This window comes from Ranitomeya variabilis, chromosome 3 (assembly GCF_051348905.1).
Source record: "Ranitomeya variabilis isolate aRanVar5 chromosome 3, aRanVar5.hap1, whole genome shotgun sequence".
NCBI classification, from domain to species: Eukaryota; Metazoa; Chordata; class Amphibia; order Anura; family Dendrobatidae; genus Ranitomeya; species Ranitomeya variabilis.
The window spans coordinates 82,995,380-83,011,829 of record NC_135234.1 but is presented as its reverse complement, the minus strand read 5'-3'; the positions used below and the strand labels follow the sequence as shown (position 1 = coordinate 83,011,829).

The 16,450-nt window shown below is 42.0% G+C and overlaps 1 protein-coding gene across 5 annotated transcripts in view; it reads right to left on the bottom strand.

Moving 5' to 3' along the window:
- Window positions 1-16,450, bottom strand: part of GIT1 (GIT ArfGAP 1) — a 145,041-nt gene that overhangs the window by 50,315 nt on the left and 78,276 nt on the right. For all 5 annotated transcript variants that reach the window (XM_077294300.1, XM_077294298.1, XM_077294295.1 and 2 more), the window contains exons 3-7: window positions 11,275-11,387; window positions 10,045-10,150; window positions 3,151-3,237; window positions 2,161-2,291; window positions 1,420-1,514 (exon numbers count right to left, since the gene is read on the bottom strand). In XM_077294300.1, coding sequence (XP_077150415.1) covers window positions 1,420-1,514; window positions 2,161-2,291; window positions 3,151-3,237; window positions 10,045-10,150; window positions 11,275-11,387 — 532 coding nt within the window. The remainder of the gene's footprint in view (window positions 1-1,419; window positions 1,515-2,160; window positions 2,292-3,150; window positions 3,238-10,044; window positions 10,151-11,274; window positions 11,388-16,450) is intronic.

Here is a 16,450-nt window from a genome sequence, read left to right as displayed (position 1 = left end):
ACACAGGACAATATGCTGTCGAGAACCATAATCTTATAAAGAAATATAATTCTGCTTGTTCGCTGAGTGATCAGTAGCCTGCTTAGACTGCACTAATGTTGGGAAACTAGCGTCCCTAGGAAATCTCGTTCGTTATAATTGTGTAGATTAAATGCACATTTAGGCATAAACAAGCCAATTCAATATACTTATTTTACTATATTGTCACTGGCAAAAGAAAAATGATCATTACACTGTAAAAAGAAAAGGAAGAAACGTTTTTCTTCCAGGACTGATGTGTTTTGTAAAGGCGCATATGTTCCATTCTGCATCAGAGAGCTGTTTATGCCCAAGCATAAAATGTTATCTCCAGTTACACAGCTAAATATCACATTTCCCCAGAATGTATTACTGTGTCGGTATAAACAGAGAATGAATCTCTCCGGCAGTGTTGTTTTCTCATGATGTTCGATGCTCAGTGAAATAACCCAAAAACAAAAAAGCGCAAATCTGCCGTAAGAAAGAGAATTATGAGTAACATAAGGGTTGTCTATTTTCCCACTGATGCTTTAATGAAAATCTGATTTTATGAATTTATACACTGCACCAATTACCAGCAATGGCTTTCTATCGCTACACTGCCTTTTTTTTTTGTTAACCTGTAGTTTCCCTCAATTAAAAGTTCATTTTAAAAAAATGGCCCCTCTGTGTCACATCCGCCTGAGAGATCTGGAGTTAGAAGATCACTACATATTGTGAATCGCAGATCTTCCAAGTAGCCTGTGTGTTTGTGTCCCATATTAAATGGGCATTAGTGCTGCACAAGGTGGCTCTTTTAGATACAAACGCCTGAGGGGGGTGACAGGTTCCCTTTAAAGACCCTTTCTATGCTGGTCAGAAACTTGCAGTTCTATTTCAGCTGCTTCTGATCTGGTCATTACCCCTCCTTTTAAAACCTGTCCAGACGCTCTCTGTCTTTCCAGTGCTTTGCTTCCTAGCTCCTTGGGACGCTGTGCTGAATTGGGAGATCATTGTTGCTGCTGGAGATTGTTGCGTGCTGTTTTTGTGTGCATGCTTTCCTCATTGTCCTATTTGGTTGGTACATTCATATCCTCCCTTATATAACTCTCTACCTTTGGTGAGTGTTTTTATGTTTGTTGCTTTCTGTTATCCCTGTTTTGTCTTTGTGTCTACCTTACATTGCTGTCCCATGCCTCATGGGGTGGGGGGAGGGGACAGATCAGGGTTTAAAAAGCAGAGTAAGGTTGGAGACTCGGGCCTCTCTACCTTCAAGGGTACCCCCAGGACAGGGATAGTAAGGAACCCAGTACCAGGGACAGTTTGAGGCCCCTCTTCCATATCGAAGACTGTCACAGCATGACACTTTGACGGACCCACTCTGCTTAGAGTAAGGTACAAATTAGATTTAGGCACACTCACCTGGTTTTCGGCCACAGAGGTAGAAGGCTAACCGATCCGTCAGCTCATACTGACACTCCACCAGTCTGTCTGCCAAATCATGGTGGCCGGCCTGCCTATAAAACAGGAACTTTCTGCTCAGAAACACGGAAACTAAGCTTCAAGAACCAAAGATACATATATAGTCCCTAGTCCAAAATAATAGGTCTCAGTCACTTTGGGCATTAACCTGCTCATGTCACGCAAGGGGATAGGGGCTAAATGGCTTCCTGAATATCTCTGAAAATTGTCCCATCACATACATAGTATGTTCAAAATAGTATTTTTTCTGGAGCAGAAACTCTCAAATTGTCCTCAAAAACTTGGGAGAAACTCAGCAAAAAGACTCCGTGTGAACACACTCTTAATATAATAATTCACAATTAGCTTTGCAGACCGGCTGTAAATGTCGTAAAAGCCATATGTCCAGCGTTTAACTACAACAACTAAAATGCGTGTATTTATATTTTTTTTTTAATAGATCCTGAGTTTATGGCCAATCAGAAATTTGCGCAATTAACCTTATAGCACAATTAACCTTATACTATAAAAAGTTACAAATGTATTGATGCTGACAACCACGACTACACAACTTCAGCTACATATGCATGCACTTGTGTGGTTTCATCTTAAAAGTAACAGGGAACTTACAAAGAAGAAAAATCCACAATTTCTACAAAAATGTATAGGTGACCTCTCAATGTTTTTGTGCTGTCACCTTACCTGCCATAATCAATAGGTGTCCTTCCATTCACATCAGGAGCTCCGGGGTCAGCTCCGTACACTACCAAAAGCTCAGCCTGAAGAACTTGCCCAGCTTTAGCGGCCACATGTAGAGGAGTGCTCCCCTTCTCCTACAAAAGGGAGTTGATGATCAATGTCTGCACACATGTAAGAATCCATTACAACAATAACACCACCTCTGCAAATCTGTGACCTTGCTTGTAGTCTATCTTACATTTTATCTCTTGTTCTGGAGGACTGCCCATAAGTAAGGCTTCATTTCTCCTGTGGTGGTGCTGTAGGAGAACCAAACCAAATGCATCGTGTGCACATAGCCTAATTACTTCCAATCTCCACTACCTTACACCTTTTGTTAGAGCCATGCGAGAGTCTGTAAATGGAGGTGCATACCTCTTACACATTTTGGTGTATGCTATGACTGGCAATGCCCCAAGAAACCAGATATATGCCTGCTATGAACAAACTTAGATTTGTGCCATAATTTACATTAATTTATTACCTAATTTTCACCATTTTCTGGTAAATCTGGTCAAAGTGCATCGTGTATTACTCTTGGAAAGCCTTAAAAGGGCACCTGACACATGCTGCCCGATCCATAGGCCGCATATGTCAGGCACCGACCGTATGATCTCAGCCAGATAAGTTTAATTCTGAAAATATAGTTTAATAGCCACCGGGACAGAGCCGCACAGGAGACTAGCAGGACAGGCGGATCCCCGGTGGCTTCTCCCCGCCTGCTGCACAAGAGTGACAGGTCTCTGCAAATCTAAATTATTATTTTTTTTTGCAAATGTGGCTTGCAGACATAATTCTTTCACTAGAAAACAGACACACAGTAACCTTCCCCATTGTTCTTGCTGTAAAGATGACATGTCACCTTTGAAAACATTGTTTTTTTCTCTCCAGAGGTAGCACCCATTTATCTTTTCAGGGGATTTTATAAAAAAAAGTGTTGAGAGGAGCGATTACCGGGTGGAAGAAATTGGCTTGAGCACCAAGAGACAGCAGACGCAGGCAAGTTTCCAGGTTCCCAGTCCTCACGCTGGAATGAAGTTGCTAGAATCAGCAAAAAACACACAAGAGATCAGATTTAAAAAATCAGGGGCAGCCCAGTCACACAATCCTTTGTACAGGGAATCCTCTTCATCAGGATTACATCATCACATCATTAAACTTGTGACCTTCCAAACTAAAAAAAAAAAAAGGAAAATAATCTAAATAAAAACCCAAAATAATAATAATAATAATAATAATAATATAATAATAATATTTATCATTATTAAAGATTGCAGAAGGTTTTTAAAATAAAACTGATCAATTACATCTATATCTGTAGATATAAGAGCTGAGATTTGCTTGCACTAGCCATCTTAAAGAGGACACTTCATTGCAGGACCGCTGATTAAAGGAAACCGCTGCAGCCAATGTTTGACAGCAGCGGTGACACATCCGGGTCAGTGATATCATTCCTGGAGTAGGAAGTGGAGAGTCGGCAAATGTCCAAATCAAATTGGTGGCATATCAGTAAAGAGTAGGGTTTCTTGTCCTATTGGACCATCCTGAAACGTTTCCTAAATATTTTTTCTGTTTGAATAACCCCTTTAAATTTTGATAAATTGCTTGCTAGAAAAGTTGAAGAATTAGTTTGTTTGTTTTTTTTTAACCGTGGACAGAAAACAGGAGATTATTATGGTAACTGCATGCAGATATTGTCCTTGATATGCAACAAACACAAGAACCTAATGATGCAAGGCACCGCTGCTGACCATCACGCTGCCATATATTTTTTCAAGTGACATCAGATCTTGACATATGAACCGGATCCCAACTTTTGAACCAGGATATGTTTGGCTACAACATGGATTTTTACCCAAAAGTGGGAATGAAGCATAAACACAGACAGCCCCCTCATGCCCTCTCCTGCTCCCACCTGCTAACACTTTCTCTGCTCCTTCTCACTGCTGGTGATATCTCTCCAAATCCTGGTCCTCCTCACCACATTCCCACAGTCATTTCTACCTCTCATCCACGCTCTATCACAAAGTTCCGTAACCTCTCTAACCTTATACCCATTCGCCCACCCCCGCTTCCCCAGTCCCACTAACAGGAGCTCTGTGGAATGCTCGCTCTGTCTGCAACAAGCTTTCCTACATCCATGATCTTTTTGTTACTACCAAACTTTCATCCCTTGCCATCACCGAAACCTGGTTCACCCCTTCTGACACAGCCTCCCCTGCTGCACTCTCTTACGGTGGCTTCCACCTTTCTCACACACCCCGCCCCAGCAGCAAACATGGCGGAGGAGTTGGTTTTCTCCTGTCAGATAACTGCTCCTTCACCCCAATCCCACTGCCACCCTCTGTTACCCTCCCTTCCTTTGAGGTGCACTCAATGCGCATCTACTCCCCCTCCATCCTCCCTTCCTTTGAGGTGCACTCAATGCGCATCTACTCCCCCTCCAACCGGCTGTCATTTACCGCCCCCCAGGGCCAGCCACCACCTTCTTTGACCACTTCACCACCTGGCTACTTCATTTCCTTTCCGCGGACATCCCCACTATCATCATGGGCAACTTCAACATCCCCATTGACACTTCCCTCTCAGCTGCCACTAAACTTCTATCTTTCACTTCCTCCTTCGGCCTCACTCAATGGTCTTCTGCAGCCACTCACAAAGATGGTCACACACTGGACCTCATCTTCACCCGCCTCTGCTCCCCATCTAACCTCTCTAACTCACCACTTCCTCTCTCTGACCACAACCTTCTCACATTCTCTTCCCTCTCCACTCCATGTCTACAATCCCCACCCCACAAACTTTCACACCCTCGCAGAAATCTTAAACATCTTGACCTACATTCATTCTCTGAATCCCTCCTCCCTCTCACAGACATAAGTTCCTTACACAATGCAGATGACGCTGCCGCTCTATATAACACCACAATAGCTGTAGCTTTGGAATCTGCTGCCCCACTTACACATACCAAAGCTCCCAAAATCAACAGACAACCCTGGCACACCAGCCTGACCAAAGAACTGAGGCAAGCTTCCAGGGATGCTGAGCGCAGATGGAAAAGATCCCACTCCAACGAGCACTACATCGCATTCAAACAGTCCCTCACTACTTTCAAGACCACACTCGCCACAGCTAAACAAACCTACTTCTCATCTCTCATATCCTCCCTGTCTCACAACCCTAAACAGTTATTCAACACTTTCAATTCTCTCCTCCGTCCCCCAACACCTCCTCCCTCCCCACTTATCTCAGCTGAAGACTTTGCCTCATTTTTCAAGCAGAAGATTGATAACATCAGACACAGTTTTGGTCAACAACCCCCAGAGCCCTTCCTCCCGACTTCCCTGCCCTCCACCTTCAAAACCAACTTCTCCACCATTACAGAAGATCAACTCTCCACTCTACTCTCAAAATCGCATCTCACCACCTGTGCACTTGACCCGCTCCCATCCCACTTCATCCCAAACCTCACCATAGTCTTCATCCCAACCGGGTCATTTCATATCAAGTGATCCAAATATGAATATTTTTTTTACCTTACGTCTTTAGATTTTTTTTATTTTTTGTTTTTATGAAGTACAACTTTAGTTAATTACAAATTAAAAGTTTAGAATTTTTTTCTTCATCAGTTAATTTTTTACAGATTTTTAAAGTTTTGAAAAAGCATGGATTTTGGCATGGTATGGCTTTACATTTTTTATCATATCTTGGGCTAGAATTAAGATATAGAGGTGGGAGAGGCATCATTTTTCTCAGAACGGTACCGGCTTTCATTTGATATGTCACAAGACTATGTTTATTTATATTTTGTTTTGGAGAAATCAAATTAAAAATTTTGATGCGCAATTCTGAAAAAAACGTATGTTTTAAAATTGTGAAAACATGCATGTGTGTTACTTGTGTCCTTGTTTATATTTGTACAGGGATTCAACTTGGGATCTATCACATTTGTTTTTTTTTTTAAGCCTTGAATCATCTGATTTTATGTTTGTGTGAGTTTCTTCCTTTTTTCTTTTCAAATTACAACTTATTGCATTCAACATTTATATGTATCAATAAAGAAACACAAAAAACAAATACCAAAGTGCCAGAATAAATGCATCTTAATCATCATAACAACTTGCTCAGCATTTTCAACCGGAATTCATTGAACAAGCCAAAAGATAAAAGGCGATCACATCCTCAAGTGTGACTTGCTAAATACAGTCTGATCCTAATTATATGTTAAAAACAAGATTAAAAGAACCAATATTTCTACCACCTATTTATACATGGAACAATTTTTTTTTTTCTACTATATCACTAAACATGTCATTTCTGAAGTGTTTAAGAAGAATAGTACAGTAGTTAAATCCTCGTCCTATAAAATATGAACTAATCAAACAATTAATAGTAGGTTTTTACACTGGCCTTTTATCACCAATGTGTCCCTTCTAGAGGATGAAATGTGATCTTGTCCATAAGCGCTCACTAGCAATGGCCGTTTCCTTTTGTGTCAGTATGTGCGGCTGTCATGGTGCTCGGCTCCACCTGAGTTATATCTGATTTTTGTTCACTTTTACAATGTCTGATTTTCTTGGATACACAAAGGATGGCGCTGGACCAGAAGGTGCAGAAAAGTCACTTCTACGTCTTCATTTTCACAATCTTTGGAGAGTCAGTAGCCGCCAGCGCCGATCATATTCACAGGTCACATAGCCAGTTGTGTCATCCCTTGCCGATCTTGTGCCGCCTTCTACCACGTCATGGACGTCACTGTCTTTATTTCCACTACATGGGATAACAGTCCGGTATTGCTGAGTCCCTGTGATGGGTTCTGCTTCCTGTAACCGATGTTATAACAAACTCTCCTCCTCCTCTTCGTAGTCCTGGTTTGTACAATACATGAACTGGATGTTAAGAATATTCTTCTCCCTCCATTTGAGGAGTTGCCTCTCCTGGGTGATAAGATTTGGTGTGAATACGGCCTGTGGAGGCCCGAGCTGCCGGCCTGTCATCTGCTCTGCAGTCACCGTCTACCCCTGGTCATTCTCAGCCCTAACAAAGCTTCTCCTCTGTCCTCTCCTGCTTCTAATACTCTGTAACATAATAAATAATACCGTAATATCTAGCAATCATGGAATATTTGGTAAATATAGACCTCACACTGTGAGACCACAAGCTGAGCAGATCTGAAATCAAGATTTTTGAACTGAAACTGAAATAGTTTTATTTTTTAAAATATGATACGATCATGATCCCATCTTGTATTTTGGTACAGATGTGAATTGGAGCATAGCAGGCACATGTGCAGTTTTTGAAATTTTTAAATTAAACTTTTTTTCGGAAATGCGTTTTAAAGTTTTGCGCTTGCATTCGCATAGGTAAAATATTATCAAAGATACTCTTGTGACATATCTGGTGAAAGCCTGTACAGCTCTGAGTAGAATGGTGTTTATTTTGTTTCTCTATCTCTTTTCTAGCCTGAGTTATGGGGAGAAATGTAAAGGCAGGCAACACCGAAATTCGCACTTTTTCCGAACTTTGAAAATCAATAAAAAAAAAATCTAGAATTTTTTTTTTCTTCACATTTTGCATTGTCTGACACACTATTACCAAATAACAAAATCTCAAAAGAATTAAAAATATAGTGGTAAAAATCATTGGTTCACTTGACATGGAATGACCCAACCCTAACCCATCTCTTCAACCTATCACTAACAACTGGTGTTTTCCCCTCAAGATTTAAACATGCCTCCATCACACCTATCCTCAAAAAGCCTTCTCTTGACCCATATCCTGTATCTAGCTATCGCCCTATATCACTTCTCCCTTATGCCTCCAAACTACTGGAACAACACGTCTACTTTGAACTGTCCTCCCATCTCTCTTCTTGCTCCCTCTTTGACCGCTTACAATCTGGCTTCCGGTCACACCATTCCACTGAAACTGCCCTAAGGTCACCAATGACCTCTTAACCGCCCAGACCAAGCGACACTACTCTGTCCTCCTCCTCCTCCTCGACCTGTCGGCTGCCTTTGACACAGTGGACCATTCCCTATTATTACAGACCCTCTCATCCCTTGGAATCACAGACTTGGCCCTATCCTGGATCTCATCATACCTAACAGACCGGACATTCAGCGTCTCCCACTCACACACCACCTCCTCACCTCGCCCCCTCTCTGTCGGAGTGGCACAGGTTCAGTCCTTGGGCCCCTGCTCTTCTCCATTTACACCTTTGGCCTGGGACAGCTCATAGAATCTCATGGCTTTCAGTATCACCTCTATGCTGATGACACACAGATCTACATCTCTGGACCAGATATCACCTCCCTACTAACCAGAATCCCTCAATGTCTGTCCACTATTTCATCCTTCCTCTCCGCTAGATTTCTGAAACTTAACATGGACAAAACAGAATTCATCATCTTTCCCCAATCTCACGTGACCCCCCCAACGAACCTATCCATTACAGTACATGGCTGCCCACTCTCCCCAGTCCCACAAGCTCGCTGCCTCGGGGTAATCCTTGACGCTGATCTCTCCTTCAAACCACATATCCAAGCCCTTTCCACTTCCTGCCGACTTCAACTCAAAAATATTTCACAAATCCGTACATTCCTCAACCAAGAATCTGCAAAAACCCTAGTCCATGCCCTCATCATCTCTCGCCTTGACTACTGCAACCTCCTGCTCTGTGGCCTCCCCTCTAACACTCTCGCACCCCTCCAATCTATTCTAAACTCTGCTGCCCGACTAATCCACCTGTCCCCCCGCTATTCCCCGGGCCTCTCCCCTCTGTCAATCCCTTCACTGGCTCCCCATTGCCCAGAGACTCCACTACAAAACCCTAACCATGACGTACAAAGCCATCCACAACCTGTCTCCTCCATACATCTGTGACCTCATCTCCCGATACTTACCTGCACGCAACCGCCGATCCTCACAAGATCTCCTTCTCTACTCCCCTCTTATCTCCTCTTCCCACAATCGTATACAAGATTTCTCTCGTGTATCACCCCTACTCTGGAACCCTCTACCACAACACATCAGACTCTCGCCTACCATCGAAACCTTCAAAAAGAGCCTGAAGACCCACCTCTTCCGACAAGCCTACAACCTGCAGTAACCACCGATCAACCAAACCGTTGCATGACCTGCTCTATCCTCACCTACTGTATTCTCACCCATCCCTTGTAGATTGTGAGCCTTCGCGGGCAGGGTCCTCTCTCCTCCTGTACCAGTTATGACTTGTATTGTTTAAGATTATTGTACTTGTTTTTATTATGTATACCCCCTCACATGTAAAGCGCCATGGAATAAATGGCGCTATAACAATAAATAATAATAATAATAATAATAATAATAATAAAAGATCATGTCAGGTCATACGACACATGCTTAAAATCTCATTTCTGGCCATTGATGCTGAAATCCATATATTAACCATAAATATATTCCAGTTTTTCAACATAAATAAGGGTTTTGCGGTGAAATCAGGAAGGTGCGGAGAACATATTTAACAAGGTAACACATTATCTAAATTAACAGGAGGATTGGGTGAATATATGAGGTAGGAGCTAAATCAGCACAAAATGGAGGATGCTACTAGAGGAGGGAGATTACATGATAATTAGAATCAACAGTAAGAGCAAAGCAATAACGAGAAGGTGCAAACATCCCACATAACTGGCAGAGAAAGGGTGAACTTGATGACCCATGTTTTTATTTTACCTGTATAATAGTAAAAATACAATGATGTCAAGAAATAAAATGGTGTTTACGCTAAAAAAAAAAATTAAAAAAAAAATCTGTAGTCTTGTGCTATTACTGTAGATCCAACAACTAGCCAACTAATGGCAGTACCTTGCTAAGGTCTTTAGCCGTCACTCCATCGTCGTCCCGACACGGCAACTTGTGCACAAATGAGAGCATCTGATACTTGGCTCGAATAAACTCTGACTTTGTTGGGCTGGAAGGAATAAAGACATCAACTCAATCACAACTGATTTGCCCCAATGACATCTCTGATGGGGAGTACATGTTTTCTTTTCTCTACTTAATGAGGTTGTCGAGTGAAAACAAGTTATCATTTATTTGACAGGACAACTTACTGATAGGTAGGTGTCTGACCGCTGGGACCTGCGCCGATTGTCACATCAGGTAATTTACGCCCCCAATAGGGAACTTTGTCTTCCTTCTAATATCATCAATTTTTATTTTTATTTTTTTATTTATTTTTTTAAAGGCTGCTGTGCTCAGAAGTCGGATAGGGAATGAATGGAGAATGGGCACAGGTCAAGCAGGCGTACTTCCATTCTAAAAGGGATAAAAGTTCTCCGTTCTGCCGATCGGTGCAGGTTCCAGCAGTCGGACTCCCACCACTCAACAAGTTATCACCTATCTTGTGATAGGTGACGTTTTCAACGAACATTCCCTTTAAGCCTCACAAAGGGGCTTATCAATCTCTATCCATAGAAACGATAGGCCCATTTAGCCAAATCGAACAGGTACTATACCTAGGTAGTCATGGAAGATCACGACAGTACAACCAACACATGAGGCTGCCATACAGACTAGTGATGAGCGAATATACTCGTTACTCGAGATTTCCCCAGCACGCTCGGGTGTCCTCCGAGTATTTGTTAGTGTTCGGAGATTTCGTTTTCATCGCCTCAGCTGAATGATTTACAGCTACTAGCCAGGCTGAGTACATGTGGGGGTTGCCTGTTTGCTAGGGAATCCCCACATGTAATCAAGCTGACTAATAGCTGTAAATCATTCAGCTGCGGCGATGAAAACTAAATCTCCGAACACTAACAAATACTCGGAGGTCACCCGAGCGTGCTGGGGAAAACCCAAGCAACGAGTATACTAATACAGATGTCTGTACAACGTGCCATTTAGCTCTGGGAAGGAGCAGAGAACGCACACAATTGGCATGTGCCCATTGGGCTAATCTGTTGTTGGTCATGAACACCTTTCCAATGATGCCAACAACTGAACCAAAACCAAATACAAAAACTTCAGTCCATGCACATCACGCTCCTGTGTCCAGAAGACACTCGCACCACTTTATTAATGGTGAATACTCACTGAAGTTTGTCTTGAGGGTTGGCTTTGCGTCGCCCACTCTGAACCTGTGCAGGGTCTAACAGCGAGTGTTCCCAAATGGAGTTGGCCCCATTGCTGGCCAACGTGTGCACCATCTAGAATGATTATAAGACAGCAAAAAAATCAGGAGCCTGCAGACTTAAAGGGTTAGGTAACTAAAGAGAACTATTATTGCACATCATTTTTATTGAGTTTTAGGTGAAATAATGAGTGATGGCTGTAAAAGGGTAGGTGTACTTTAGCAAGAATTCTGATTTCTTGCTCCAAAGTGTCTAAAACAAAACATAAAGCCACTTCAGAGTGAAAAACATACCCAACTGTCTTGTGCATACTGCGCCGATACAGACCAATGAGTCTCCACGGTTACACACTACATTTAAATGCCCATGTGTAGTCTGACCCGGCTGTCATGAATTACTTCTGTACACCTACCCCTTTTTCTGCGATAAAAAACCCTTTTTTTGTAAGAAAGCCAGGGGTATATAAAGTAGTAGGGAGTTACATGGGGGTGCGCGGAGGATGAGGTCCCCATTTTCACAGAAGCAGTCATATGAATTTTGATGAAACTATTACCTATTGTTAATGGCTTCACAGTTTAGTTCACATCCATTAACAACAAGTAATCACTTTACTTCCACCTCTTGTTTGAGATAATGCTGTTAATCATCATTAACCCTCCAACAGAACTTTACCCCGAAAAAGGAAATATTTGTCTCTAATCTTACATAGATATAGTATTTGCCAAAGAAATGTTTACTTGGCGCAAAAAAAATATTAATTTAATACAAATAAAATAAGTGACCCTGCAACGTGAGCTGCGTAGGTACTACATTAACGCTGGCGCGTTTCAGGCTTGTGATGTCTGTGCATTTAATACAACTATTTCAAACAGCTCTGAGCATCAGGTTATGCTTTTTGTCTACCCGATATGTTCACGTCCAAGACACGGCGCACTCCCTGACATACGGATACATTACGTTTTACCTGGACAAACGACATACGTATGACATACTGGATTTATACAGCACGGGTACAGTACAAAAGACTTCTGATAGATTACACATAAAACGGTCAGAGCCTAGGTTCATTGACCAGAGTTGCCCAAGCAATGTCTCACTAGCCATTTGCAAATCAGCTCCAGAAAGCGGAGCCTATGGTGCCACATTCGGGGGTTGGTCACTCTATAAGGCAATGATTGATACTTACAGAGCCCGGACAGAAGACCCGAGATATTTTCCCAAATCGCTGCTGGAAATACTAATGTGTTGTCAGGAACAATGGAGCATAAAATACATGCGCTTTTGACAGTTTTTGAACATGTTTTTGGGTGCAGATATTTCCCCACACATTAGCATGGGTGAAATCTGCAGCACAAACACAAAGAATGAACATTCTGCAGAATTAAATCTGCAAGGGAAAAATAAGCAACGTGTGCATGAGGTTTCAGGAATCTCACTCGCTTTGCTGGTACTAGGAAATCCTTAAGGTTTTGTGACAAAACAGTGCAGAAATAAATCTAACAATACTGCAACTTGTGCGGAGCCCTTCAGTTATTAAGTAGGAGTAGTGGACAAGCCCTTTAAGTTTGAATATAACTTGACTGCTGCAGCAACTTCCCGTGTATGCACTATAATCCAGCCTGGCAATCCCTGAAAAAATAGCAGTCTTTCCTGTAAAGCTGCTCATCTCCATGAGAACCTGCCTCCAGAGCTTATTTTAAATGAAAGGACTACCTGTGTGAGACATGTAAAGACTGACAGTCTGCTCTCCTGATCTCACTGCAGAGCTGTGTGTGATTATAACTAACAGCACAGCAGAGCTGAACTTTGTCTCATTACAAAAACTTCTACAGCTCTCCTCTCAGCACACACAGCTCTACAGTGAGATCAAGAGAGCATACTGTCAATTCATTACCTGTCTCACACTGGTAACACTTCCTTTCATTTACAAAAAGCTTTGAAAGCAGATTCTCAGGAAGATCTCTGTCCGGTCCATAGATGATAAAAGCTCATTTACAAATTTATTAAAATGTGAATTTCTAAATAAACAATCGGATCAAAGATATCAAGGTGTTCTTTTATTCAATCTTCTATGACCTACATAGTCATATGTTCATCCCACTGACAGATGCCCTTTAAGACCCTGTCACCGGTTCAAAAGTGGCCCCTATTTGTTCTTATTTCATTCCCACTGCTGCCCTGAGAATTTGGTTTTATGTATGTCACGATTTGGGACCAGGGGCTCCTTCACTGTCCCTAATGCTAGGGGGTGCCCTAGCTTGTCCTGTTCCCTGGATTACTTCTGAAGGTGTAGATGCCGGGGCCACGTACCTTGCCTTATCTCCTGAAACCACCTTCAATCTGTACCCATCCCCCACCAAGGGAAGAGGGGAGTAGTTGTGCACCGTAGTATATCAACCAGATGAGCAAGGTAAGACAAACAGGGGTAACGGAAAATATCAGGCATACAAATATTCACTCACATATAGCAGATGAATACACCGGGGAGTGGAGGATAGGGAAAAAACAAAGTAGGAGAAGGCAAGAGAATTATCACACTTACTAAACCAAGCAACAGTTACAGATAAACCCATCCAACGTCTTATCATATAACTACTAACTCCTATCCAGCCATGGCACAAAAGCTATTTCTGACAATGTGTGTCAGTCAGGCCCCAGATTGTATAGGAGATAGGAGTGGCTAACCGTGCTCCCAGAGCTCTCATCATGGCCTATTAACCCGTGTACTGCCAAAAGAAATCTACACCGTTTAAAAAGATGAACTTCTTTTCAGCGCAGGATTAGGAGCAATCAGACGATGCGGTCTTATGGCTCCTCTCTGTTGCGGTAACCCCGTTACAATGTATTGCTTTAAAAAAAATCCACCATACAGTTTCACAGATAGAGACCTTTTCGTTTAGTGGTAATTTGTATGGCCTTACAAATGGGAGTGCCCAACAGGACTGTCTGGGGAGTGTCCTTGGGCTGCTCTACATGTGAGCACCACCCCCTTGGTAAAGAACATTAGAAACTTGCACTAAATAAAAAGGTTTAAAAAAAAAAAGAAAAAGAAAACACACGGGAGCAGCAGGAATAAAGTAAGAGCACAAACTACCCACTATTGGGTACATTAATGTCATGCACATGTGCTCAAGAAAGATTTAACCCTACAAAATTGAAGAAGATCTAGCCCTGTGAACCAGAAATCAGTGATATGTAGCGTAGACTGGGCTCAGGAATGGTAAGCTTTTGTTTCCCTAAATGTTTCCATGGAAATAATCACAAATTAATAGAATGTTAGAGTATTACTTGGAAACAGCACCATAAAACTGGCTGGGAGTCAGAATGATGATATCACAGGAACTTAACCCAAGCAAGGACTGATGAGCAAATGTTCACATGCCCAATATCACAGCCACCAATTGTGATTATTGATAAATATGGGGGATTTATTAATTCTGTACGACTTGTTGTTCATCTCTAGATTTTAATAAGAACTTCCCAAGCTACAAGAAGCAACACACAAAAGGGGGGCCTCCCGATTCTCCCTGGGGAACAAATGGGATGGTGATGGGTCGGGGGGGGATTTAAATCACCTGATCACTTTGTTCGGCAGCGAGAGTCTGGCATCGGCTCACTCCGTTCTCCCAATAGAGAGCACATGAACATTCGGCTCAGCTGAGCTTTCATGTTGTCTTAGGCTACTTTCACACTAGCGTTAACTGCAATACGTCGCAAATGCGTCGTTTTGCCGAAAATACGCATCCAGCAAAAGTTCTTGCTGGATACGTTTTTTCGTCATAGACTAACATTTGCGACGCATTGCCAAACGTCGCGTTTTGCGACGCTTGGGCGTGTGGTAGCGGACCGTCGTGAGAAAAAAACGTTACATGTAACGTTACATATAACGTAAATATCTACAGGTAACTTTGACATAGTGGGAATAACCGAGACATGGTTAGATGAAAGCTATGACTGGGCAGTTAACTTACAGGGTTACAGTCTGTTTAGAAAGGATCGTAAAAATCGGAGAGGAGGAGGGGTTTGTCTCTATGTAAAGTCTTGTCTAAAGTCCACTTTAAGGGAGGATATTAGCGAAGGTAATGAGGATGTCGAGTCCATATGGGTCGAAATTCATGGAGGGAAAAATGGTAACAAAATTCTCATTGGGGTCTGTTACAAACCCCCAAATATAACAGAAATCATGGAAAGTCTACTTCTAAAGCAGATAGATGAAGCTGCAACCCATAATGAGGTCCTGGTTATGGGGGACTTTAACTACCCGGATATTAACTGGGAAACAGAAACCTGTGAAACCCATAAAGGCAACAGGTTTCTGCTAATAACCAAGAAAAATTATCTTTCACAATTGGTGCAGAATCCAACCAGAGGAGCAGCACTTTTAGACCTAATACTATCTAATAGACCTGACAGAATAACAAATCTGCAGGTGGTCGGGCATCTAGGAAATAGCGACCACAATATTGTACAGTTTCACCTGTCTTTCACTAGGGGGACTTGTCAGGGAGTCACAAAAACACTGAACCTTAGGAAGGCAAAGTTTGACCAGCTTAGAGATGCCCTTAATCTGGTAGACTGGGACAATATCCTCAGAAATAAGAATACAGATAATAAATGGAAAATGTTTAAGAACATCCTAAATAGGCACTGTAAGCGGTTTATACCTTGTGGGAATAAAAGGACTAGAAATAGGAAAAACCCAATGTGGCTAAACAAAGAAGTAAGACAGGCAATTAACAGTAAAAAGAAAGCATTTGCACTACTAAAGCAGGATGGCACCATTGAAGCTCTAAAAAACTATAGGGAGAAAAATACTTTATCTAAAAAACTAATTAAAGCTGCCAAAAAGGAAACAGAGAAGCACATTGCTAAGGAGAGTAAAACTAATCCCAAACTGTTCTTCAACTACATCAATAGTAAAAGAATAAAAACTGAAAATGTAGGCCCCTTAAAAAATAGTGAGGAAAGAATGGTTGTAGATGACGAGGAAAAGGCTAACATATTAAACACCTTCTTCTCCACGGTATTCACGATGGAAAATGAAATGCTAGGTGAAATCCCAAGAAACAATGAAAACCCTATATTAAGGGTCACCAATCTAACCCAAGAAGAGGTGCGAAACCGGCTAAATAAGATTA